Source organism: Macrobrachium nipponense, chromosome 48 (genome assembly GCF_015104395.2).
Source record: "Macrobrachium nipponense isolate FS-2020 chromosome 48, ASM1510439v2, whole genome shotgun sequence".
NCBI lineage: Eukaryota > Metazoa > Arthropoda > Malacostraca > Decapoda > Palaemonidae > Macrobrachium > Macrobrachium nipponense.
In genome coordinates, this window is record NC_087223.1 from 21,494,158 (window position 1) to 21,521,345 (window position 27,188).

Here is a 27,188-nt window from a genome sequence, read left to right on the forward strand (position 1 = left end):
TAAAATTCACCTTATAAAAGTTACTCAGTGTAACATCAGTCTATATATGGACGATGTGAAACATCTAACTATAAAATACACGACAATAAAATAATAAAAAAATAATTATATTTTTTTCACAAAATTTGTCTGTCTGGGACTTATAATTATATAAAAAATCTATATACAGCGACAATAAAATAACAAAAAAAAAAAAAATTTTAGCCCAAAATTTGTCTGTCTGGGACTTATAAAAAAATCTATATACTACGTCTTTTCAACAAGTCACGGAGTATTAATTAGGCCTAAAAGAGTAGAAGTATAATAAAGAAAGAGAGTAATTTCCTTTTGAAATTGGTAACAGAAAACGTCTCGCTAGGCCTATAACAACGAGGAGTAGGCCTATACTCTATTACATCATACACGTAATCTATTGGAATTGGTAACGTTCTTTATACATTTGTGAATCTAACCCAAGAAAGGGATTCAAAACAGTTTTGTTTATTAGGAGAATTGAGGCAAATGGGCCTACAAAACAGTTAAGTATTGGAAGACAAGACATATATAGGCCTATATGTTGCTTTTAAATAAGTATACGAGTGTCTATAGTGGCCAATCAAGCCTGTATAACCGGTCTCCACGACAATGGGAAGTCTATAATCGCCATTTTTGCCATAATTATTTTTACAGATTCCTCAAAAACCTTCTAGCATATGTCTATAAGACTAGCAGCACCACTTATCACATTTCCGGCTCCTACGAATCACCCCCAAAAAAAAGGGGTGGGCGTGGCAGGTAAAAGCTGGTCCCCCGACGCCCCCTGGATGTGAAATAAATTAAGAATATATCAATCTATCATTCGTCTTTGACATAGGCGGCATTACTATGCGCTGGCGCGACGGAAGAACCTCCTTCTTTGGTTTGATCGACCTCGGAATTTTCGTTGAGTCTCCCGTCGCCATTGAATCCCTCCGGAGTCGCGGCTCCGTTTTCTATCATCTCCGTCGTCTTCTTCTTCGTCTCCTCTTCCATTTTCTCTCCTTCTTTCTTAATATTCCCCTTCTCCGCCTCCTTTGCCTTCTTTTCCGCCTCCTGGACCCTCTCCCTCTCGTCCTGGAACCTCTGGAAGTAGATCTTGTTGACGACGAAGTAGACGACGCCGCCCACGAGGGAAATGGCGCCCGTCAGCCTGAAGGTATCCCTTACGCCCAAGGGTTTCATCAGGAAGCCGCCCAGGAGGCTTCCAACGCCCCGGCCTGAAATGAGGGTGGAGATTGAACTAGGGAGCCCTTAATATAACTTTTAATGAATGATTATCAAGGCCAGACGTATTGAACCCTTATGGCCGCCATCTTGAATGAATATGTGACGTCTCGTGAATAAAATTCAATTAAAAAAACAAAAAAACTAGTTTTGATATGGATCAATAGGTCTAGACAGCGTGTAGGATGCTAGATAACTTTAATAAGTATTTTCCAACACTTATTGGATGGAATCCTGACCCGAATATAGTCTTATACTTAGAAATATACATACTATATAAAGTATCACTTGCCTCACACAGGCCTAGACAAAGCTTACGCAGTTGAGAGATATTATTTGAATTTTTTATTATGATAGAACTGAAGCCTACGTTATCTAGACAGGAAAGTAACTGATTTTGGTTTAAAAGTGGGTCTGCGAAAAGGGTATATGAATATATTGTGTCTTCTCGACATTTTAATGGACGTACTACGAAGCTGTTTAAGGTGACGCTAGACCTATAGAGCAATATGGCGTTGCAAACGACTGCAGACGAGAAGAAGCTTAAGAAAATAGTTTAGTTCGGAGGAAATAAAGTCCAAAAGAAGATAAAGAAGTACATAAAATGGTAGACAAAATCTCTCCAGATGTTACGTAAAAGAGGCGCTCCTTGGAGCAAACCAGGATGTAGATGATGGAGCGAAATAGAGAGAGGGAGAGAGAGACAAGTCATGGCGGGGAAGATAAGCAGTTGTTATTTGTTTGTTCTTTTTTTGTTATTTTTTTTTATTCAAAGGCAGTTGGGCAGTCGAGAAATAGAGAATTATATTTCTATATATATATATTCTATCGCTCCTAACGGATAAACAGAGAATATGTTGAGGTTAAAACGAAGGAAATAAGACTTAGATATGATTAGGTGAATATGCCGAGTACAAATGGTGCATACTTACACACACACATACACATAGCCATTACAGATGAAAAGATCTACTAGATATACCGTAAAGCTTTAGCCTGTCTTAAGCTAAGACGTAAGACTGAGAACATAAAGACACAATAAAGACCTCATCTCAAAGGTATAGGCCTATAAGGCCTACCTCATAGGCCTATTATTAAGGACTCCAGAAAGAAGATCTGGTTTGGGTTCGTGTTCCTATGAACAGGTTATACACCTGGAAATGTCATAAGAGAGAGAGAGAGTTATATCTATAGGACCCTTACATTCTCCTATGTAAAAATAAAAATAAAGTTATTTCTCTCATCCATTTCTACAGAACCTTTCCTTCATCCAGACATACCTTACACAACCTGGCCAGCCGCCTAATTACTCTTTTATCTATGTACTGCATCATGTCAATTGTAATTCTATCATTTCATCTCTGTCTATCTTCTATTTATGCACGTACGTGCTTCAGTTATCACCTCTTGCCTTAATCATGCTAGCGTCCAGGTGGTTATATGCCTGCGATGCTCATTGTTCAGTGGAGGTCATCTAAAGAGAACTATGAATAACATTAATAACTACAAAACTTAAACTCTCAAGATGTCTGACTCACCCACGCCATAATGCAACCCTCCGTAAACCCCCTGGAGGGTGGCCAGCGTCGCGGGCGTGGCCAGATCCGCGGCGTAGGACACGGCGGCAGCGCTGAGGAGGGAGACGGTGAAGCACTCGAGCATCTCGAAGGGCATGCACCACCAAGGGTTCGTCAGGAACGAGTATCCTACGGAGGAATTTATTTAAGGAGTGAGGCAATACCCTGACTTGAGCCCTCTATACCTGTAACTGTATACGGAGAGCGGTGGACACGTTAGTCAGCGGGTATCGGGTGAGGTTGCTTCGGTCATTAAGACTATAAAGGAAGTTGTTTGACTGCTGGAGGACTTGAATTCTAAAGTGCCCAAGACGATTTGCACTTTGTCTTTTATTCCAGTTACGTAGGATTATTTGTTCATGAGTTCCTGGTGTCTCAAGATGTTACCGTTAAGATGTAAAAACACATATCTAAGCCAGATTATTCTTACTGTCTTTATATTTGTGACAAACAAAATCATAATTTAAAGACATCTTTAGACACTACAATTGTTGCTTCCTACATGAAACAATATATATATCTAATCTAGACAAACTTGAACACACTTAAATCAGGCATGGGAGCTGTTTCATAGGCAAATCTCCAATAACACTACTACTCTACTTGCAGTGCTTATAGAAGCCATGGCTTGAATGTCAGATAGGATTGTTGAGCCAGTCTCCCTTTACAGGAAATATGTTATGGAATGTGCAAATGGGTTTCATTAGCTATTCGGGTGTTAAAGTCTGAATGTGGGTTAATGTTTTATACAGAATTGCCCGTAGGTCTTATCTTATTCGAGGGAATTACTGGACTTTCAGATAATTCAATTCTAATCTATTCAATTCCATCTTTCTAGTCTCAATCCCCAAGGGAAGGTAATTAAAATAAGCTTACTTAAAAATACTTGGAGGGGCGAGAACTCACCTATCATTCTCACGAAATACACGACCATGCCGAAGGCGATGGTGTTAGCTAGGCCCAACTTCTTGAAGATGTAACCGGAGGCTATAAGCACCGGTATGCCGGCAAGGTTCCCGACCGTGACCGTTATGCCCATGAGGAACTTGGTGGCCCCTAGGTCCTGCAGGAGCCAGAAGAGGAAGGTGTCCAAGAGCCCGAAGCAGGTACCTGAAGGAATGTCGAAAGGATTTGGTGTAACAGGTTATTTGAAGAGGGTCCTTGGGCCTAGATTGATATGCCAGTTATGAAGAACTGGGTTTAGGTTTCGGGTCAAGAAACAAGTTTCTAGACTGTGGTCTTTGATGAAAGCTTTCAAATTTAAGTTGTGATTAGTTCTTGAGATGATTGTTCAGTTTATTTTGACTTGGGGATATGCTGTCTTTGAATAGGCCTTGTAGGGAAACACAACCGTCTTGCATTCTTGCTAACTTTCAGACGTTGATATATACATTTCTATGGTGGAAAATACTCACATTTAACATTTACTCTGCATGAAACACAAATCCTATTAGCTTAAAACCCCAACAAATATTTATGTTCAGAGCCAAGTGCTTCCAACCAGTACTCCACAACGTAAACAAAGAGAGAGGAGCTGACTGACTCGTGGCCACTTACCGGTGATCAACATCACAGTCAGGAAAGAGACGATCTCAGGCTTCTTGATCAGCATCCGGAAGTCCTTGATCACCTTGTTGGAGGGCTGGCGGAAATCCAGGTCCACAAAGAGGATTATGATGGCTGCCAGCTCCTTCAGGCAGCAGTAGACGTAGAAGGCAGGTCTGGTGAAGAAGGAATCCGAGGGTTAGGTTTGATCAGAATCTGCCAGTTTGTTGATGCTTATATCTCAAAAACATTTGAGGACTAGAGTGCTGCAATTTGGTATGTTTGATAATTGGAAGGTGGGTGATCAACATACCAATTTGCAGCCCTCTAGCCTCATTAGTTTCTAAGGTCTGAGGGTGTACATACAGACAAAGCCACTTCAAGAAAGCTGACAAGCAAAACTGCCTGATAATTATATAGGCCAACAGATAGCTCCACCAATCCCCAACACAGCATACATGAAGGACAAGTCCTCCTAATGACTTAGGACTCGAAAACTGACCTGTAATCCTGGAAATTGTTGACGCTGGAGAAGTGGTCGATGAGCTGACCTGAAATTGGAGTCAGGACTATCCCTCCAAGGTTTCCGTAGAGCCTCTGCAATCCATAGTCTCCCTTGTGTTCCCGCACCACTGCGATGGCCGCTCCATCGAAGAGCGTGAAGCTGGTGGCTTGTGGAAAGAAGATGAAACCATAAAAAAGTGGGTTCCTTCATTTAAAGAAAGATATTAATTGGCAAAAAATACCTCCCTTTACAGAAGACAAGAGACTCCTCCTCACCTAGGGTCATTGCGTTGAGAACGCGTACCAACATGTAACACCAGAAGGTCAGCATCGGGTTGATGTTCTCTTCCGTGACCTTATTCGAGCAGAGGGCATCTCTGGGCATTGTGGCTTGGCACTGCAAGGTACAATTTGCAGCCCCGTTGTACTGCTGCAAGTCTGATTTCGCGGTTTCGTAGGATACGGCGTCTGCTGCTGCCAGGTCTATGGACTGTGTGAGAAAATGGTTGAAGTTGATGTATGAGTTTTGATGTTATTTGCGTGTTTGCAGTTACAGAGGCCAGACTAGGTCATATGACAACGAGACCTTACCTTACCTTACATCTTGTTTGGGTTGCCCCAGGTCCCTCAGTGTGAGGCACCTCTAATGTCTACCAGAGAGTTGCTATCACATCTTCCGGTATATTTTGCATCTTCCAATCTTGGATGGTCTGGGATGCAGCTTAGATATTTGTCGAGCTTATTCTTAAACATATCTACGCTCACTCCTGATATATTCCTCAGATGAGCTGGCAATGCATTGAATAGACGCTGCATTATCGATGCTGGTGCGTAGTGGATTAATGTTCTGTGTGCTTTCCTTATTTTTCCTGGTATAGTTTTGGGCACTATTAATCTACCTCTGCTTGTTCTTTCTGATATTTTTAGCTCCATGATGTTTTTGGCTATTCCTTCTATCTGTTTCCATGCCTGAATTATCATGTGGCGTTCTCTTCTCCTTTCTAGACAATATAATTTTAAGGATTGTAGTCTTTTCCAGTAGTCAAGGTCCTTAACTTCTATTCTAGCTGTAAAGGACCTTTGTACACTCTCTATTTGTGCAATATCCTTTTGATAGTGTGGGTACCATATCATATTGCAATATTCAAGTGGACTATGAACGTATGTTTTATAAAGCATAATCATGTGTTCAGCTTTTCTTGTTTTGAAGTGCCGTAACAACATTCTCCTTTTTGCTTTACATTTTGCCAATAGAATTGCTATTTGATCGTTGCATAACATGTTCCTATTCATCATCACACCAAGGTCTTTAGCTGCTTCCTTATTTGTGATTGGTGGCTCAACTTATTAGGTCCCCTATATGCATATAGATTTCCTTCTCTGTCTCCATAATGTATTGATTCAAATTTATCAGAGTTAAATACCATCCTATTTACCTCTGCCCAATCATATATACTTTGTTAAGGTCCCTTTGTAGCGGCGTTCCTATCTCATCACAAGTAATTCTCTACTTATTCTTGTGTCATCGGTGAAACTACTCACTACCGAGTCCTTAACATTACTGTCTATGCCTGCAATCATAATAACAAACAGTAATGCAGCTAACACCATACCTTGTGGCACACCGGATATTACCTTAGCTTCATCCGATTTCTCATCGTTTGCAATAACTATCTGTTTTCTGTTGTGTAAAAATTCTTTTAACCATCTTCCTACTATCCACGATATTATGTTTTCTAATTTTCTTCACTAATATATTATGGTACCTTGTCAAAAGCTTTGCAAAGTCTAGATAAACCACATCTGTTTCATTTCCGCTTTTCATATTTTTGTATATGTTCTCACGGTGGACTAACAGTTGGGTTTGTGTACTTTTTCCGGGTACAAAACCATGTTGTCCTATATTAAACAAATTATTTTTCATTAAATGTTTCATAATATTTTTCTTCATTACCCTTTCATACACTTTCATAATATGTGATGTTAGACTCACAGGCCTATAATTACTTGCCTCTAGTCTTCATCCACTTTTGAAAGTAGGGGTAATATATGCTAATTTGTGCTCATCATAAATCTTGCCAGTACACTTTGTCTTAATAATATTGCAAGAGGCTTTGCGACAGAATGAACTACTTTCTTTAACAAAATAGCAGGGACACCATCAGGACCTGCAGCAGCTCCATTTTTAATTTCATTAATAGCCTGCACAATATCAGCTTCATTAATATCTATGTCAGCTAAATATTCACTATTTTCGTCCCTTACTTCTATATCATTATCTTCATTATCAATTCTAGGGGTGAATTCTCTCTTATATCGTTCTGTCAATATGTTGCATATTTCATTTTTTTCATTCGTTAATCTCCCTTCAATTCTTTTTAGAGGGCCTATTTCTATTCTTCTTTTATTCATCTTTTTCACGTACGAGTATAATAGTTTGGGGTTTTGCTTTGCTTGATATTTACTAGGGTTTTTTCTTCCAAGTCCCGTTTTTCATTTTCTTTTGATTGAATAATCTTTTGTTCTGCATTTTCTATCTTACTTTTTAGTTCTATAACTTTCCATGCATTTTTTTCTTTTGCAAGACCTTTTTTCCACTTTCTGATTTTCTGGAACAAGATCCTTGTCTCTTGGTATGCATGACTAATGTTTGCTTTTCTTCTTTGTTATATTTTTATCCATTATTTTATCTAATATTTTATATAATATCTCCGTATTTACCCTTATGTCATCACTTACGAAAATGTTATCCCAATCTTTGTTTAATTCTTCATTTATTTCTGACCATTTTTTATATTTTTTACTGTAGAAGTTGTATTTTCCATATCCTTCCCACTTTTTCATTTCTTGCTTATCTCTGTTTTCATTTGCTTTGGAATGGACTGTTAATTCTATGACATTATGGTCTGAAATACTGCATTATAAACTATTATTTCTTTAACATAATTCACCTCGTTCACAAATACTAGGTCTAAAGTATTTTCCTTTCTTGTTGGCAGGTGATTTATTTGTTGAATGTTGTATTCTAGTAGCATATCTAATAGCTTTTCGAATTGCCTCTTATCTTCTGGCACTACTATTACTCCCTTTTTTATATGTATAAATACAACCAACCAATCTCCTATTTGTTCTTTCCAGTCTACGAAAGGAAAGTTAAAGTCTCCAGACAGGAGACTTTAACTTGTGATTTCTACATATATCATCCAATTTTTCTATTATTATGTCAAACTTTTTAGTATTAGGGGGTCTGTATATTACTATGTTCATTAATTTTTCAGATTCAAGTTCACATTCTGAGTTACTATATTTCTCATATATTTTTCCTTGTTTTGTCTTTCCCATATTGCGGTTCCCCCTTGATTCCTATTTTTTCTATCTGATCTATAAGTTTGGAACCCTTTTATTTGATCATCATTCCCAGTCTCTTGGGAATACCAGGTTTCACTTATATTCATTATATCTATTTTCTTTTCAATTTGGGTTAGTTCTTCTAAGTACTCTATTTTTCTTTTTGAGTTACTCGTAACTAAACCCTGCGCATTCATCACTATGATGGTTTGCGTGTTTTCTCCTTCATTTAATATGGGTAATAATAAGGATTTTCCCATGTCTCTTTCCTGTTCTGGTATGTTGTTCTTTTCTTCATTTCCAGAAATTCTGACATTAAAAAATCCAACTTTTCCATATTTGATCTTCCTTCATCATAATTATTCATTTTGTGTCTGAATCTGAATCTGCAGTTTTCTCCGTATCTGCAATATCCTCTTGCATCATAAATACAGTTCTTATCTCTTGAATTGTATCTTGGAGCTGATGCTTTGAAATATTTTTCTGACACACCATATCGCGGTGATGGCTGGTTTTTTCCTTTCACCTGATATTCTTTGTTCCTCTCTTTGTTTGTTTCTTTCTTATTTTGGATTTTATTATTTGATTGATTATTTATTTGATTTTGATTCATGGCTACAGGGTGCATATATTTACATTTTTTGTCGAACTTACATCCTTTTCCTTCTTTTAGGTTTCTGCATATTTTTGGATGTAGATCTCTGCAATCATCCTCATAGCCATCTAGGTATGCACATTTACCATATATTTCATAGTTGTGGCATACCTTAGGATGTTTGTAGTAACATCTTTCTCCGAATGTGCAATTCCCTCTTTTCAAAAGGTTGCAGACCTTGTTTTTCTTGTCTAATTTTTCCTCTTTCCCATCATTGCAGATCTGGGTAGAGAGAGAGAGAGAGAGAGAGAGAGAGAGAGAGAGAGAGAGAGAGAGAGAGAGAGAGAGAGTTCTTATTGTCAAAGATAGCTTCCTTCTGCTAGAACAATTCTGGTTTAGGCTCGAAGTCCCTCAGTGCAAAATCTGGATATTTTGAGAGAGAGAGAGAGAGAGAGAGAGAGAGAGAGAGATGAGAGATGAGATGAGGAGGAGAGAGAGGGAGATGAGAGAGAGAGAGAGAGAGAGAGAGAGAGAGAGAGAGAGAGAGAGAGAGAGAGGTTTTAAGTCTCACACATCTGTCAAGTCATCCTAACAACATAAACACAAAAGTAAAACGAAAAATTCACAATTATTAAGAAAAAAAAAAGGGAAAGGTCCTAACAGCCTGCCCTGCGGAAACCCTATAGGCCTATAATACCCGAAGGCCACTCACCTCCAGAGACACCTGGGGACACTTCCAGTCCTGGACGCGGAGGCTCCTGGAATTCCTCTCCACGTCTCCCACGAGCTTCGCCGATATCTGCCTGGAGACGTTGGTCAGGTACTGGTTCAAAATGCAGCCTGACGAACCGGCTCCTTCCTCCAGGCACAGAGATTGTTCCTCTTCCGCCACAATGGATAGGGACCTGCGGTGAAGCAACTCGGAAGTTATAGGACCATTAGTACATCTGCTGTTTTAGTGTTTAGCTTTTCCATGGAACAGGACGATCTTTAGTTTTAATCAGACTCTAGAAATAGGAGTATATTTGAGTGCAAATGTGTCTGTGTGTGAGCAGTTGCATAGGCCTATCAACCATCACTCTCTCTCTCTCCCTCTACTGTTTTTTGTTCATTTTCCAAATTGCAGAATAATCGTTGGTTTGAGCTGAATTCTGCAAGCATATATGTGTGTAGGTGTGTGTGTACGTGTGTAAATACACGTCCACACCCCTGTGTTTCTGAATATCTGGCCACACGTGTGTGTTAGAGACGTTACATAGGCCTAATGCATTGTTTATCTGGTATCTGGCCACGAGTGTGTATTGGTGTGTGTTTCTGTGTCCATGTGTATATACACCCCTTGGTGGAGACTTGGCCTATCAGCATTGGCACAGAAAATTAAAAACAGCAGATGTAAAGCAAACTTTACTAAGCACTATGAGTCAGCAATAAAATGAAACACACCAGAGAATGAAAATACTAAAATAATAATAAACAAATTAATAATGCAACCACGCAGCTCACCTCTGTGTCCCGCAGAGCGTGCAGTTCCCAAGGGTAAGGTCGACGGAGGTCACGTTCTCCAGGTAGTCGCACCTGTGAGGATATTCCAATTTAAGGACGGGTTCCAGGGAGAGCGCCGCGCCGCAGGTCAACCTCATGGGCAGGTCCTCCGGGAGGTCGACGATCCTGCGCGCCATGGGCACGGCCGGGAAGATCAGCGAGGCGAAGCCGCTGGCGGCCATCGTGAGGCTCAGGAAGTACTGCGATGGAGAGTAAATTGGAATTTTATTTTAGCTTTCTAACATCTCCTTATGTCCTTCACCCTTTCAGAGATGTTCTTAAGCCACATATAACTATATATATATATAAAGCTCGTCTTAATATCTATATTTTTAAAAATTGCATTAAGCCACAACACTTCAATGCCATAAAGAAGACGTGGCTCAATGGTCCCTTCTTATCTCTATCCCCAAACAGGTTTGCGCCATCTATAAACGCTAGCCATTCCGTACTCTACTGAAGATTCATTTGTTCTTCCCAAAAAGAATTTATTCCTTGTGTCAAGGCAACTTCTATGCCAAACCAGTCACTTTCTCACCTAACAATTCTTACACATTTCAAATCATCACAGAGATTTTTGATGAGTCTTTTTTTACTAATCTTCTATAATATATTTACACACAAATAAAAACACAATTTTTGGAAACTGACTCACTTTGAAATTGCCAATCTTGTCCGCCACTATTCCGGTCAGAGGAGGCCCCAGGATGGCGATGACCGGGATGGCGCCGTAGACGATTCCCAGCTCCTGCTCGTTGATTCCCAGCGACCTCGCCTGCAGGGTCAGGAATGGGAACATGGCCATTGATGCTGGGAGAGAAGTACTTATATTTTAGTTTTCGTTCAACGTAAAGGCTGGCGGAATGAAGTGTGTATGTTTGGCCCCTTGATAAAGGGAGGGTTATATTTATCTAGCTATTCGTATAATAATAATAATGATAATAATAATAATACAGGTTTTATTGCAAACAACGTCTATTTCAGCCGCGTTTACTATGTATAGAAGTTTCTCTATTCATTCTTATTACTGAATTTTCTTCTGTACCCAAATTGACACAGGAGAAAAGGCAGTGATAAGAAGAATAGAAGAACTTCTATACGAAATAGCCACTGTTTGCAATAAAACCTGTAATAATCATAATGATAATAATAATCTATTCGACTCAAAGACTCCCGTGGAACGAGACACCCAGTAGAGAGTTTATCTAGTTCTCCTGTCCCACGGAAGTTAGCGGAGCAGTCTACGTAAAAGACAGAGGACGATAAGACGTAGCAATCATCCTGTCATCTGTCAAAAGAGACAGGAAATGCGCAATTGCTGAGCGCGAGACATGCGCATTTGCGGAAGGCAGACGTCTGTCCTTTTGTTTTGGTTTCCTCTTCTCGGGAGGGACTATCGGACGCTAGCTCGTCTCGAGGACCGTGGCTTCAAATCATTCTGTTATTTGTTTGAAATAGCTTTTATCTAGGTAGATAAATGTTTTTTTGGGGTCATATGCAGTTTCTATATTTAGTTGGGGTCTAGAACGAAGATTATATGTTTAAGAAACGACGTATTTTAGTTATATAATGATAGATATTCCTTGTTGATTATCTGTGTATTTTTACAGGCTAACGTATTCTTCATTAGTCTTCTGGGAAAGTTAGTCGTATTTCTGAAGGCTGTTTTATAATAATAATAATAATAATAATAATAATAATAATAATAATAATAATAATAATAATAATAATAATAATGTATTTTGAGGCCAGGTAAAAAAGGTAAATTAATGAACTAATAAACAAACAGATAAAAATGTAGGTAGTAGTAATACGCAGCATACATGGAATAAAGGACTTTGTTTTGATGGAATAAAAAAATAATAATAATAAAGTGATGATAATATTAATAAAAAAATCGCATTCGATAGAAATCCTTCTTGGCCTTGAGAGCATCGAAATAGTGCTGATTAAGGGTGGGGCCGGTTGGGGGGGGGGGCGGGGGGGGGGGGGGGGTTGGTTAATACCCACTTCCTTTCAAGGTAAACATAACGGAATGAGATTGTTGCTTGTCACGGCTGTCATTCTCTCTCTCTAGTTCCTCTTGTTTCGAGAGAGAGAGAGAGAGAGAGAGAGAGAGAGAGAGTCTTCAAACATCCTCTCTAGAAATAAAGGAAAGAGGAAAGACGGTAATTACCATCCTCATCTGGGCACGCGAAAAATAACCCATATTCAACTTCGCCCCGCCCCCGCCTCACCAAAAGGTATTAAAGCCCTCCTGGGCCATACCAAGGTGTAGAGGGTAGAGGGTAACTATCCCTATGTATTCTCTAGACCTTGTGTCATACTATACCCAAGAGACAGCGACGGGGGCAGGTGGGGTAGGGGGGCCAGGGTAGCTCATTTCACCTTGGCATGTTCTCGTAATATACCCTCGTGGAAGAGGTGACCTCTGGAGGTACGTGTCTGGTATTATCCGGTTGAAGCCCGACTCGAGTCTGACTCGTGCATGAGAGAGAGAGAGAGAGAGAGAGAGAGAGAGAGAGAGAGAGAGAGTTGTGGTACTAATTTAAAACTTACGTGGGCTTATTTTTAATGACATGTAAATTTGCAGAACTTCTTCGATGTCTTATTTGAGAGAGAGAGAGAGAGAGAGAGAGAGAGAGAGTCATCATTAGTCACTTCCCAACTTTTGAGAAAGTCAGCCCACATCACGCGTTGACTGATAACGAATTACCTGGCGTTACAGAGCCCATAGTGACCAACGCCCACTCCAGCTTAAAGAAAGGGAGGTCATCTCGTCCTCCTGGCTGACAGGAGGGTACGAAATGCCCAGTCATCTAGGGGTGATTTGAGGGCAAACAAAAGAGTTGAAAGGGCTAGACAGATAGCCTTAGGCATATAGCATAATCTCGCCTTCAAAAGGACTTTCTAATATCTGGGGGGGGGGGGGGGGGGGTGGGGGGGGGGGGGGACTTTGGGGGGCAGGGGGGATCTGATTGAGTTACTCTCTCTCTCTCTCTCTCACGAAGACTACAGTGAACTATACTATACGTCTATATGCCAGTAACTTCATATATATATATATGTGTATATATATATATATATATATACATATATATATATATATATATATATATATATATATATATATATATATATATATATATATATATATATATATACTATTTGCGTTGTCAATACGATATGATTGGTGGCTGTAACCATTTTTTATTTTTTATTTATATATAATAATAATTAATAATATCTAAGATAATAATAATAATATAATAATAATAATAATAATAATAATAATAATAATAATTACCTCCATAGATGATGAAGAACAGGACCTTGACAGGTATGAACCGCGTGTTGATCAGATCTTTCCAGAATCGATGGACCCATTTAAAACCGTTGATAGTCATCTTTATACCCTGAAACAATTAAGAAAACTGGTGTTATTAAGTATTCCTGAGGTCTTTACATGCGTACACATACACTCACACACATGCACGAACGCACGCCCACAAACTAGCAAAATAAACATTTACAAAGGACAAACCACCAAATCTCGAAGCAGTATTTCGCCCGCGACGAAAATTCACACCAAAAATAAGTCATATTTCTCACATCCTTGATAATAAAAGGATTGCAAACAGGATGTCGACAGCGTAGGAATGTTCCAGAGGATGCTGGGTGCCGTAGAAACTCACAAATCAAGTTCCTGTTTGCAATTTATTGTGTTTTTTGTGTGTAGTACTATTTTCTGTGGGTACTTTGGAGGATAGGCCTAAGTTATCTCTGTTTTTATCTACTAATAGGCCTACTGTAATTTCCACAATATATTCTCTAACTCTATCTGTCATTTGGCCCATATCATCATCCATAAAAAAAAGCTTCATTTTCAAATAGATAAAAACCCTTTAGATACATTTTTTATTGCCATACAGTGGTGCAAGTTCCTATAAAGGCCTGGATACACTCTAATTTTCATAGTCAATTTGAGTTGTTTGGACTCACTAGCTTGAGTTGCCTTGTTTAGTCTGTCACTAAATTGCAACTCAAGCGAAGCTTCGGTCAATATTATCATTAAACGAAATATCTGCAAGAATAAACTTTAATCCCTTTTTGCAACCATTTTTTTTTGTGTGTGAATGTTTCTGGCCTCATTACACCTGATTTTCCTAGACTTACTCTGAGTTGTATGACGTGTGTGTGTGTGTATGTCTGTACAACTGTATATAAGTACAGGCCATTAACAGCCTAACAAAAACTCCTTAAGAAGCTAAGGTGACCTAGAGGATATATAGATTACAGATCTTGGATTCTGTATAATAGGCCTAGTCTCTCTCTCTCTCATTCTACAAATGTTTCGCCTGATCTCTCTCTCTCTCTCATTGCTAGAAATGTTTCAGAGAGAGAGAGAGAGAGAGAGAGAGAGAGAGAGAGAGAGAGAGAGAGAGAGAGAGAGAGGTTTACAAGACTATCTTTAGTACATATAGTCTAGAAAACCTCCATCCACCTCTTTCTCTCTCTCATTACTACAAATATTTCAGAGAGAGAGAGAGAGAGAGAGAGAGAGAGAGAGAGAGAGAGAGAGAGAAATCAGGAAATAAGAGAAAAATATATATATTTTCCAGCCGCCGACATTTTCGAAACAATGGTTCTCCGATAATTCGAGAATTACGAACAATGACAACTAATTGACTTCAAGAGAGAGAGAGAGAGAGAGAGAGAGAGAGAGAGAGATCGTGTTGTCTCCAATGAAACCGGACGTGATTGGAGTCATGTTGTTGTGCCACGAATATTTGAAAACAGCTATGTTTTCCGCTTTTCCTCTCTCTCTCTCTCTCTCTCAGGTCAATGGTTATATCCCCTGGAAACAATGTTAGAAAATCATACGATAAACCACCAACTGGAAACGACATACTATAGGCCTAGACTCATCCACACACTCATTGAAATCTATATAGATATCTAGCATTAAATTCTCTCTCTCAGGCCATTGATTATCCCCTGGACGCTATGGATCTCTCTCCCTGGACGCTATATGGAAGACAAAATCATACGATAAACCTAACTGGAAGTGTCATACTACTAGACCTATAGACTCATCCACACTCTTACGAAATGAAATATATGTAATATTTACCCAATAATATTAATATATATAATATTTAGCATTAAAATTCCACCCAAATCAGATTTGGGTGGAGACATACCGCAAATCCTCCAATCACGAAGAAAAAGAAAAAAATACATCCGGCCATTGGACGTCGCACGTAAACATAGGCGGCTTAGAGCAACCAGCCGATTTAAATATATATATACGGTTTCCTGTGGAGTTTGATTTCGATATAAATCAGATGGCGTCACGAAAATGGAGATTATTTCTCTCTGCCTGTCTCTCTAACTCATGCATATACGCGCATGCTTTGCCTTACGATAAGACTGACTTGGGGAATTACCCTTTAGTTCCTTGAGGCAAAAATTTTCCTAAAACAGAGAGAGAGAGAGAGAGAGAGAGAGGAAGAGATAGAGAGAGAGAGAGAGAAAGAGAGAGAGTATCGTGTTTGTCTTCCAATGAAACCGCAGACGTACTTGGATTCATGTTGTTATGCCACGAATATTTGAAAAACAGCTTTTTTTATGTTTTTTCCGCTTGTCCTCTCTCTTCTCTCTCTCTCTCAGGTCAATGGTTATATCCAGGATCCATACAGAGACTCTCTGTATGGATCCTGGTTATATCCCCTGGAAACAATGTTAGAAAATCATACGATAAACCACCAAACTGGAAACGACATATACTACTATAAGGCCTAGACCTCATCCACAGTCCACACACTCATTGAAATCTATATAGATATCTAGCATTAAAATTCTCTCTCTCAGGCCATTTTTTATCCCCTGGACGCTATGGATCTTTCTCTCTCTCTCTCTCCCTGGACGCTATATGGAAGACAAAATCATACGATAAACCTAACTGGAAATGTCATACTACTAGACCTATAGACTTACGAAATGAAATATATGTAATATTTACCCAATAATATTAATATATATATTTAGCATTAAAATTCCACCCATATCAGATTTGGGTGGAGACACCGATTCCCCCAATCACGAAAGAAAAAAAAAGAAAAAAAAAATACATCCGGCCATTGACGTGCGCACGTAACAATAGGCTTAGAGCAACCAGCCGATTTATATATATATACGGTTTCCTGTGGAGTTTGATTTCAATTTAAATCAGATGGCGTCACGATAATGGAGGTTGTTTCTCTATGTCTGTCGGTCTCTCTCTCTCTATCCCATGCATATACGCGCATGCTCTGCCTGACTACAAGACTGACTTGGGGAAAACTAGGGGAATTTCCCTTTAGTTCCTTGAGGCAAAATTTTCCTAAAACAGAGAGAGAGAGAGAGAGAGAGAGAGAGAGAGAGAGAGAGAGAGAGAGATCAACGGTGGCTTCTATAATCTCCTCAAATTAGCATGAGCTGTAGTAATTGAGACTGTATTCCTATATAACGGCTCCTCCTCTTCTGTAGCTCACTCGAGAGACGAATAATTGTAAACAATGGCCGTTTATACTTCTTCTTTCCTTTCTAATCAAGCGCTAGATCGCTCAAAGCCAACCAGCAGGCAATTACGCAATCGGCCCTGACTTACTTTATAACCCCCAACCCCAAACCCCTGCCGGGTGGCCACAGACCCCCCTCCACCCCCCAAAAAAAGCACCCACCCTACCGACCCGTGGTCTCACGTAACTTGCACGTCCTGACGCGGTAGCCATATTGAGATAGGCGAAACATGGTAGAAAAACTCGCTCGTCCACAGCACACTGCAGCATTCCTGTTTCCGAGAGAGAGAGAGAGAGAGAGAGAGAGAGAGAGAGAGAGAGAGAGAGAGAGAGAGAGAGAGAGAGAGAGAGAGAGAGAGAGAGAGAGAGGTGAATTGGACTTTTAAAGCAGTTTAGACTATACAAGTTTGATTAATGCTTCTCGTATAGAGAGAAAGGCAGTGGTTGGGTCTGTGGATGGAGTGGAGAGAGAGAGAGAGAGAGAGAGAGAGAGAGAGAGAGAGAGAGAGAGAGAGAGAGAAGCATTATTAAAGAAATGACACAAGAGGAGGAGTATTAGGAAGAGGAAGTGAAATTAGGAAAAACAATACGAGAAGACTGTTCATTACGTAAACAATTGGTATACCTGACATTGACGTAGTGTATTGGGAAAATTTGTGTATGTGTGTTATTGCAATGACAATGTGCTTTATAGGAACGTAGCTTCATTATTAAAATAATTATGATCATTATTACTTGAAAGCAGACCTTCTTACAAAGGATTGCAAGCAATTGCTGACCAGAGACTGAGATGCCCCTGGTATGGAAGATGTGCTTCTGCCTGCCCAATACCCCAGTGCCCCTATACCCAGTTGGGCTGGCTGGCCCCCACCTGGGATGGGACAGGCGTATGGCACCAGGTCCTTTTAATAAGGTGAACTCCAAGGTCACTGGTCAGTAGACTCTGTGGCATTCATATGGTCTCTGCCGGTGGGTCACACTATATGGCCGCCCCCGTGGGCGTATCTTTCCCGTGGAAGAAGGGCGTGAGGCGGCTCTGAAGGACGTATACAGACGTTGTCGGTCCAAACGCTAGGGCGTCTCACCCCCAGGGGTATGGTTGAGTATAGGAACCTATTCTTCTCCGTTCCAAAATTTTTCCAGTCCTGGAATGTGTACCAGGAAAGAGCTTAGTGAGAAGCTGTCTGGAAAATGTTAGAAAAACCATCAACCTTCCTGGAGCAGAACTGGAAAGAGGTGACTTGGACACGGCTGGAAGATGTGAGCGTACATTGGAGCTTTTTAGAAGTCCGTACACATGCAAGGTCGTGCAAAATAACTTTCCATTTCGGGCGACTTTCACGGTTTGTTTGAGCTGGCTGCTCATGGAGTCGATATCTTTTTTTGTTTTTGTTTTTTGTTGTTTTTATCTGATTTTTCCTTTTGGATATTCATCAGTCGAAAGATCTTCCACTCTTTTTTAATGTCATCAACCTTGTTCGGAGATGAACGCTTTCAGAATGAGGCTCTAGTCTATCTGAACATTCTTGCTTCCCATTCTTGCAAAAATATGTAAAATGTACCACAGCTTTTTAAAGAGATCGCGTTTCTAATCTAGAATATAATCAAAGTTAGATGTCTGGCCAATTGATTTATGAATAGAAACGCCCCCACCCCATTACCCCCAGCCCCAATCTCTCACTGCCCCCCCCCCCAAAACCCCCCCAAAAGGCCCCAAAAGTCTAATAAATTCCTTGCAAGCTCCAATGACCCCCCTCTCTCTCTCTCTCTTTTTTTTTGAACTGTGTATGTGCGTATTAACTTTTGTCCGTGTAGCATATATGTGACGAGTTTTCTAACGATGTCTCAATCCTTTATTTAAAAAATGAATAAACTGCTTCGTACAAGGAAATTCTCCATGACAAAGCGCTGGTTGTATCCACAAGTACCTGACACAAAGAAAAATATTTAGGCTGAATGAATATAACCCTTATTTTCCTCCTCTCAGAGAAACAGGAACTGCAGTTATACATATGAGCGTCTCGCTCGTGAACACGCCAAGTTGAAACCAGTTTGCAGAATGGATTGTATAAATGACGAGCTTGTATATCATTCTTGAATCAACAAAACTCATAAATATCGAACATGCAGCGGTGACGGAACCGTCAGCAAAAGCAGACGCAAGACAGAAGGAAACGTTATGCTGAGTAGAAAGATTTGAACTGATATCATCTGATCAAACTTGGAACAGGAACCTGGATTTTGAAATCTAGGCAAAAGGCCAAACGCTGAGGGACTTATGAGGTCATTCATCGCTGAAAGGGAATTGAGAGAGAGAGGAAAAAATAAAAGAAAGGTTTGAAAGGTGTAACAGGATGGAAACTTCAAAACAACAACTGTTCGATGAAGAGGCTCAGGAAAGTGATGTGGAAAAGAATATGAACGGGGGTACAGTTAAAGAAATGAAGTGGGTCGCAGCTAGGGGCCTAAGGAACGCTGGAAAGAATATTAACTAAGCCCTACAGTGCGCTGCGCGTGGTGCACTGACGGTACTACCCCCCGCCCCCCTACGGGATATAAAACTTGAAAAAGTGGACTTGAATTGATCCCAAACCTCTCAGTTTTTAAGGGCTGTTTTATGAGCAAGAGCCCGTGCTGGCAACAGGCCAAAAGGCCAGCCCAGTCAACAGAAAACAACAAACAACCCAGGACGCATCCGGTCAGACCCAAACAACGGGGACACTCAAATCGTGACTGACAGATTTGGGATAGACTGAGAATCAGTCATCGTATCCTGCGGTGTAGAGCGGTCCAGTTAATAGAAGTTGATAGACGCAGGGGGGGCCAGAGTGGTCATTAGTTCGTCATAAAGGATCATTTTTAGCATTTAAATACTCTGCTGAGGTGCCAAACTGTCGCTCTGTTTGGTGACAAGACTTCCCCCAGCAGTGTGAGGAATAGAGGACCTCTGGAGGACCTCTGGAGGCCCTCTGGAACTCTGGAACTCTGGAAAAGCTGAGAATGTATACTGGAGAAGCCCCTTTCCAAACTGACTGTGACCTACCACATTAAACTGACTCAGGAACTGGTTAGTACGCTGCTCACTTAAAAAAAGGCACAGTGGGTTACTGGCACATTTCCTAAATCACATCATCTTTTCCGGGGATCGAACCATAGCTATGCCTTGGGACCACCAGTCACGAAGGTCAACGGTTATCTGCCTCCATTTAATTGTCTGTTATTCAAGACTAGACACAGATATTCTGTAACCTGAAATCAGGAATGTATAGGGCTATTTCACGACTTGAAATCGGGAATGTATAGGGCTATTTCATGACCTGAAATCAGGAATTTATAGGGCTATTTTATACCATGAAATCTGGGATATATAGGGTATTCTATTGAAATCCGGAATATATATAGGGTTATTTCATGAACTAAAATCAGGAATATATATAGGGCTATTTTATCCCCTAAAATCAGGAATACGCATAGTCATTGAGTGCAATCAACATCACACAGAGGAGAGTGTGTACAGAGCCATTACACGGCTCGAATTACGCAATGACACATAGCCAAGGGGATGCATCCAAATGACATAATGACGAGTTAGGCTGGTGGTGGGGAGGGGGTAGAGTATGTCCGTACCCAAACCTAGGCTAATTGGTCAGTGCACCTGCAATACACTTGCCCAGAGAGGGGGGGTGGTTAGATAGTACTACTATTACTATCAGTAATAGGAGTATCATTCTGGACTTTTCTGGTACTGGTATGATAAAGTAAAGCTACAGACAGCTTAGAAATATACAGAAGAATGAGAAAAATTATCATGAAGCAAAAAGAACGAAGTCCAGATTGCACAAATAACTGTTCATATAAAGCGAAAGATGTTATTGCAAAGCTGCAATAAAAGTCGTATCTGTCTCTGAGACAAATGAGCATCGGCTTTGCCATGACAGTAGGGTCTAATCGGCCCATTTATAGACGAAATGATAGAAAATTAACGCGTTTTCTAGCTAGACTAAACCAAAGGTCTCTTATGGTGAATCTCCATCTGAGAACCAACACAGCACCAGCCAGCTTGATAAACGTTACTCTAAGGACGCCTTAACAGTAGTGAATAAACTTAAATATATAAAAACTCTCTTGAAAATTAATTAAATTGGGAATATTAAACTTAAATATATTATAAAATGGCTTCTAAATTTGAACTCATTTTGAAATATCTCTCTAAAACTTTTTTTATTTAAGGTCTTGGGAAATCTTCAAGCGACTGTGCTAAGTACACCTTTGCACGGAATTCCTTGCAAGACGAAAGTTAGCTTAATCTATAAATTGTAAATAAATTGTAAATTGGTTTCGGTACGTGATCTTTATTATGGCCGGTAACGAAAGATTAAATATATCTTTTTGATAAGTTTTGTTTATATTTGTGCCGTGGCTATAGCATCCCCAATACTTCCAGCCTTCCGTATAACCTTCCAGGTGAGTCAGAAACATTATTCTGGCGTCACAAAACAAATGAACAACGGAAGAGGGCAACGCCTACATAAACAGGTGGTCCAACCACCCCTACCTCTAACCCCGCTCCACAAAGGCAGGTTTGGTTGACCAACTATACTTCGATAAGAATCGCAGGCAGCTCGAATAGGCATTTTTTGATTGGCTTATAACGAGGTTCTAACGTCGATAAGGCCATGGAACTTCGAGAAAACTATATTTTCCAAACTTTGTTTAAGTTGTTCAAGTGTAAATAACGCTTCAAAAACAACTAAAGCAATTACAGAAGCTTGTTCAAGCCGTTGTCCCGAAAACAACGAGCAGAGACAAGAGCCGATGCAATTCGTCAGGAAATGCACTGGATGCTTTTACAAATTACTGATGCTGACGACAGAATAAATGAATAATTAACCAGGAGCGCAAACAAGTCAAGTAACAAATTAAAGTAACAGGCGGAACCGAATCCAAAGTTACTTTCTACACTCGCTGTTTCTGCGCGTCGAAGGTTCCCACGGAACACAATATTACGAAACGGTTAGTTTTGTTCTTTGTCGTCGAACCATTTTGACAGTTTAGTATCTAGTCTAGGAATGGCTGGAATACAGGAATATACACGTAATATATAAATGTATATGTATGCAATAACGTTACAAAGGAATACATGACTGAAATATATACATAATGCATAACAATACAACGTCAATCAAGCCAAGAGGGGTTGGACAGGTAAGGTCATCTGTGGTAGGGGTGTGTGATAACACCCTCTACCCTGGCACCCACCCCCCTCCCCCAGGAATTACCAGGTCACTTATAGACGTCTGGGGTCAAGATTGACTTACACAGACCAATGAAAAGTAAAAAAAAAATGGTGAACTGTAAATTGTAACTTTTTAATATTAAATACTTTAGTTTTATGGTTTTGCAAACTGCTGAGAGAGAGAGAGAGAGAGAGAGAGAGAGAGAGAGAGAGAGAGAGAGAGAGAGAGAGATGATCGTTTTGCTGGAAATTCTGGAAATGAGACACACTGCAGTTTCACGTTCCAGGAGTTTTCCATGGAGTGTTTCTCCTTCTCTTGTGTCAATTTCCATCAATGTTCCAGAGATACATGGAAAGCTATTTCGCCTTCTCTTAGGGAAACCACCTTTAGTTTTCCAGAGATTTTCATGAAAAGCTATTTCGCCTTCTCTTAGGGAAACCACCTTTAGTTTTCCAGAGATTTTCATGAAAAGCTATTTCGCCTTCTCTTAGGGAAACCACCTTTAGTTTTCCAGAGATTTTCATGAAAAGCTATTTTGCATTCTCTCGTGGAAACTAGATTGAGTTTTCCAGATCTGTACATGGAAAGCTATTTCTGCTTCTTGTGTCAATTTCCATGAATATTCCAGGGATTAACATGAAAGCCATTTATCCTTCTCTCGTGTCAGCTAGCTTGAGTTTTCCGGATTTGTTCATGGAAAGCTATTTCTGCTTCTTGCGTCAACTTCCATAAATGTTCCAGAGATTCTCTCGTAGAAACTTCCGTGAGTTTTCCAGCTTTTTCCATGGAAAGCTATCTCGCCTTCTCTTGCGCCCAGCATAAATTTCAACTTCAAAAAAACCTTCATGATTTGGGCTTAAGTCGAATCAACGACTTTTAAACATATTATATACTTACTTCGAAGACGTCAGTTCCAGGAACAACTTCCAGAATCCAGACGGGGATCCGAAACACAAGTTACCCCGACCGTTAGCGTTATTATAGTACACCCTCACGTTACGCGTTCCAGTGGCATACTGACTGTGTAACTGGCTGCCAAGTGAACATTCTACTACGTCTCTCTCTCTCTCTCTCTCTCTCTCTCTCTCTCTCTCTCTCGGCGTGGAAGTCGCGCTCTGTCAGCGGACAGAACTTTATACTGTTAGCCAAAGAGAGAGAATTTTCTCTCTCTCTCTTTCTCTCTCTCTCTCTCTCAACAATGCCTCCCTCTCTTTCACTCTCAACAATGTCTCTCTCTCTCTCTTTCTCTCAAGAGTGAGCCTCTCTCTCTCTCTCTCTCTCTCTCTTTCTCTCAAGAGTGAGCCTCTCTCTCTCTCTCTCTTTCTCTCAAGAGTGAGCCTCTCTCTCTCTCTCTCTCTCTCTCTCTCAAGAGTGAGTCTCTCTCTTTCTCGCTCTCACTCTCTCAAAAATGAGCCTCTGTCTCTCAGTCAAATGACTCTCTCTCTCTCTCTCTCTCTCTCTCTCTCTCTCTCTCTCTCTCTCTCAAGAATGAGACTATCTCTCTCACTGTTTCTCAAGAATGACTCTCTCTCTCTCTCTCAAGAATGAGACTATCTCTCTCACTGTCTCTCAAGAATGACTCTCTCTCTCTCTCTCTCTCTCTCTCTCTCAGAGACGAACAATGCCGTGATATGAGGTCTAGTACAAGTACATCAACCTTCGCTTACGGAAAGTTCTGGCAAAGGCGGACATTTTTTTTTTTTTTTTTAGCCGTTATATTACGTCTGTCCGTCCTCCCTCCATGTCTTTGAACAGACGGGACAGATAGACAGTGTCATTAGCCATTTGAGAAGGTTTATTTTTATATAGAATCTTGATTTAAGTCTTTCATTTCATGGTCAAAATCGCGTTTGTGTTGATGGCTTCGAAAGCAGACTCTACTAGGCCTATGTCTGAATTCTTTGGTTTTTGCTGTTGTTTTTATTGCTTTAATTTACTTTGCAGTTTTTTTTTGCATTTAAAACATTGCTTAAAGATAAAAAAGACATAAAGACAAGTCATTAATCTTAGTTAATTTGTTTTTCTTTCTAACACAAGCGCAAACAATAGAAATATATCGAGGCGACTTTGAAATCAAACTAGACCTATATCCACTGACGCCAACCAACGCTCAGTATTCTTCCACAAAAACTGGAATGGCAGAGTTCCTAGACAGCGATTAGGAATGCGAATGGCACGTTCCAGGACAGTTAATCTGGAGTGAATAAACTCCAGAAGTGGAAGTGATAATGAATTTAAATACGACAGATGATTATAACATATTTATTTGACGTTTCCTGGCTGTCACCACACCATTCTAATGGCCGCCTTCCTGTACCATTTTTTTTCTTTTTAGCCCAAAAATATATCTCAATTCATCTTTTTTTTTTTTTTTTTTTTTTAATAATATACGTCTGAATGGAATGTGTTCTCTCTCTCTCTCTCTGGAGTTTGACTGCGTTCGTGAATTAGGCCAAAATGTCTCCGAATTGCCAGTTGGACCAAATGGAATTATTGGACTAAGACGAATCCACTGGACCAAATGGACCTTGTGGACTTGAGAGCGCCAATGGACCAACTAAACCCAATAAACAAAATGGGCGAAATGAACCAAAAATACTGAGTATAGGCTTGTGTCAAATATACTAATACAATACATAGGCCTAAAGTTGCAGTCGTAGTCTAGCAAAGAGAAATCAATTTTATTATGTTTATTATAACAATCTTAATCCGTTCATCGGTTTCATTGTAACGGTAAATAAGTAAATGATAAATAAGCGCATGAATAGAGGAACAAATATAATAAACAAATAAAATACAATATAAAAACGAAGACAAAAGAAGGCGGAGTCACGTGATGCTCGAGAACAATACGTCAACGTTGTTCTTTTTGTTTTTCTCGCAAAGAAAAAAAATGGAGAAATAAATGACACATAAATAAAATTCTTTGGAAAAACGTTAGAATACATCGCAGAGTCACGCTACACGTTAACCTAGACCCTAATTAAGCGACGTATCTCGTCGTTGGCAGCACAAAAGGTTGCCATTATGAATCCCAGGATGGTGCTCATCACAGCGCCATTGCCAAGAGCAAGTACTACTGTGACATCCTTCTTCTTCATTTCAAGGTCTTTCGAATGACGTCACGTCCTACTCGAGTTGGACTTCGTAAGATAGATATATATTTATAACGTCAAGGCTACGAAATCAAATGAATTCAAAAGAGTATATATTACGTCTTTTGTTCACTGGTTCATGGTCTAATTCCAGCTGCTGTCTTTTTATAACATTTATTTCGACGAGATCAAAAGAATTTCAAATAAATGTGCATTAAATCTACTTACAATTCTACTATTTCATTTGACTCAATATCAAAATTTAATCTCGTTGCATAGGCCTACAATAATTCCTATGGATAATAAGCCTATAATAGGTCTACTGCACGAATTTTTAGTTGCAATATCCTAGGCCTACAGAGAGACGAATTCCTTGTGGACTCAAATCTGAATTTAAATTACTGGTGTCACAATTACCAGGGATATGTAGCATAGGCCTGATTCCGGATGAATTCCTAGTTACGATTTAGTCGAATTTTAATCTACTCGCGTTTCAATTCCCAGGGACATGTAGTGTGAGACCAGAGATTAAATCAGGTAGCTGGGTAATGATGATTTATTTACAGACAAACTGAGTTGACATAGACAGGTGCGGACGGATATGTAGTGCAGTCTCGCACCGCAAACAGAAATGACTCTGAGACGGTAAATTTGTTTTCTTACAGACATTCATTTAGATATAATAAAGCGTACAACTAATGGAATTGCATGTGTTATACATCGGCGGAAAGGCCGCGGAACGCTCTATCGAATGGAAGTAAGAACAACGCGACTTGATGATTGGTTACAATGAAAATATGGAAAAAGCGTTGTCCTTACAAATACTCCGCCCCATGACAATGATTATGGAGTAATTATTGGTTGGATGACAATCTTGAGGCAGGGGGCGACCCCGTGTCGTTGTGGCACTTGATGTGGGGCGTCCTCGAGTATAGTCCTTCGGTTTTGCTGATCGACAGGATGCCTCCCATGGCGGTAGCATGGGGGGTTCCACTGTATGCCGGGCGACCAAGACTGCGAGAGAGAGAGAGAGAGAGCTGCATTGTGTGTGGTGGTGGAGTAGGACGGGCCGTGGGGATCCCCAGGTGCGGCAGCGGCGTAGGTTGGGCTGAGGAAGTCCCCAGCGCGGCAGCGGCGTCCCGTGGGCAGAGCGGAACCACAGGTGAGCAGCGGCGTCAGCAGGTCGAGGAAACCCACAGGTAGCGGCGTCGGCAGGCAGGGGAGGCCCACAGGCAGTGACGTCGGGTGGGTAAAGCACGTCCCTGGCTATAGCAGCAGGGGAGGCCCACAGGCAGCGATGTCGGGTGGGTAAAGTACATCCCTGGGTGTAGCAGCGGCGCCGGCAGGCAGGGGATTTCGTCTGGGGACTCGCAGGTGCGGCAATGGCGTCGGGGGAAACACCGAGGAGGTCCGCAGTTGCGGCGGGTCGAGAAGATATCTGGCGTCCCCCGGGTGAGACAAAGGAGGCCGCGACGTCGGATGGATGTTTCTGAACCGCCGCCTGAATTTTTGTGTTGGGTGACCAGCACCCAGCTCTCTCTCTCTCTCTCTCTATGTTGATGGCAGTTAACGACTGGGAATATGGTTACACACATATATGCGTACATACATACATACATACATACAACGTTTCTCTCGGATGATACCGAGAGAAACGTTGGCCACTAGATCGACTTATATTTTGATTTGTTCATTTACTGCGACAAATAAATAAATTTTAAGCAATATCCCTGAAATTGACTCCTCCTGATGAGTAACATCTGCGCAATACTCGCCAGTTGTAGTAGCAGAGAGAAAGCTATTATTAGAAAAATAGAGAAGACTATTTACAAGATGAATGCAGCTGATGCAGCAATATCTTTCAATAAAACTTATTATTATTATTATTATTATTATTATTATTATTATTATTATTATTATTATTATTATTATTATTATTA

General features: G+C 40.3%; 1 protein-coding gene across 2 annotated transcripts; it reads right to left on the minus strand.

The window, feature by feature from the left end:
- Positions 1 to 212: 212 nt before the first annotated feature.
- LOC135205117 (major facilitator superfamily domain-containing protein 6-A-like) lies at positions 213 to 23,186 on the minus strand. Of its 2 annotated transcripts, XM_064235465.1 has the most exons (11): positions 23,051 to 23,186; positions 13,661 to 13,769; positions 11,009 to 11,163; positions 10,315 to 10,553; positions 9,524 to 9,716; positions 5,145 to 5,358; positions 4,867 to 5,035; positions 4,377 to 4,540; positions 3,726 to 3,929; positions 2,781 to 2,948; positions 213 to 1,235 (listed from the first exon to the last, which is right to left on the minus strand). In XM_064235465.1, the coding sequence occupies exons 2-11, from the start codon at positions 13,758 to 13,760 to the stop codon at positions 835 to 837; spliced, it is 2,007 nt and encodes a 668-aa protein (XP_064091535.1). In that variant the 5' UTR covers positions 13,761 to 13,769; positions 23,051 to 23,186; the 3' UTR covers positions 213 to 834. The 2 variants fall into 2 exon arrangements, with proteins under 2 accessions (XP_064091535.1, XP_064091536.1); XM_064235466.1 differs by lacking the exon at positions 213 to 1,235 and having other exon boundaries at positions 2,874 to 3,010.
- Between the last annotated feature and the right edge of the window lie 4,002 nt (positions 23,187 to 27,188).

Bases quoted from the DNA above. Each gene is read 5' to 3' on its own strand.
- LOC135205117 (XM_064235465.1), bottom strand. From the start codon at position 13,760: ATGACTATCAACGGTTTTAAATGGGTCCATCGATTCTGGAAAGATCTG. The intron at 5,359-9,523 runs GTGAGTGGCCTT...TTTCTCACACAG, and splicing joins GTCCCCAGGTGTCTCTGGAG to TCCATAGACCTGGCAGCAGC. The intron at 2,949-3,725 runs GTGAGTTCTCGC...ATTCCTCCGTAG, and splicing joins GTATTTCGTGAGAATGATAG to GATACTCGTTCCTGACGAAC.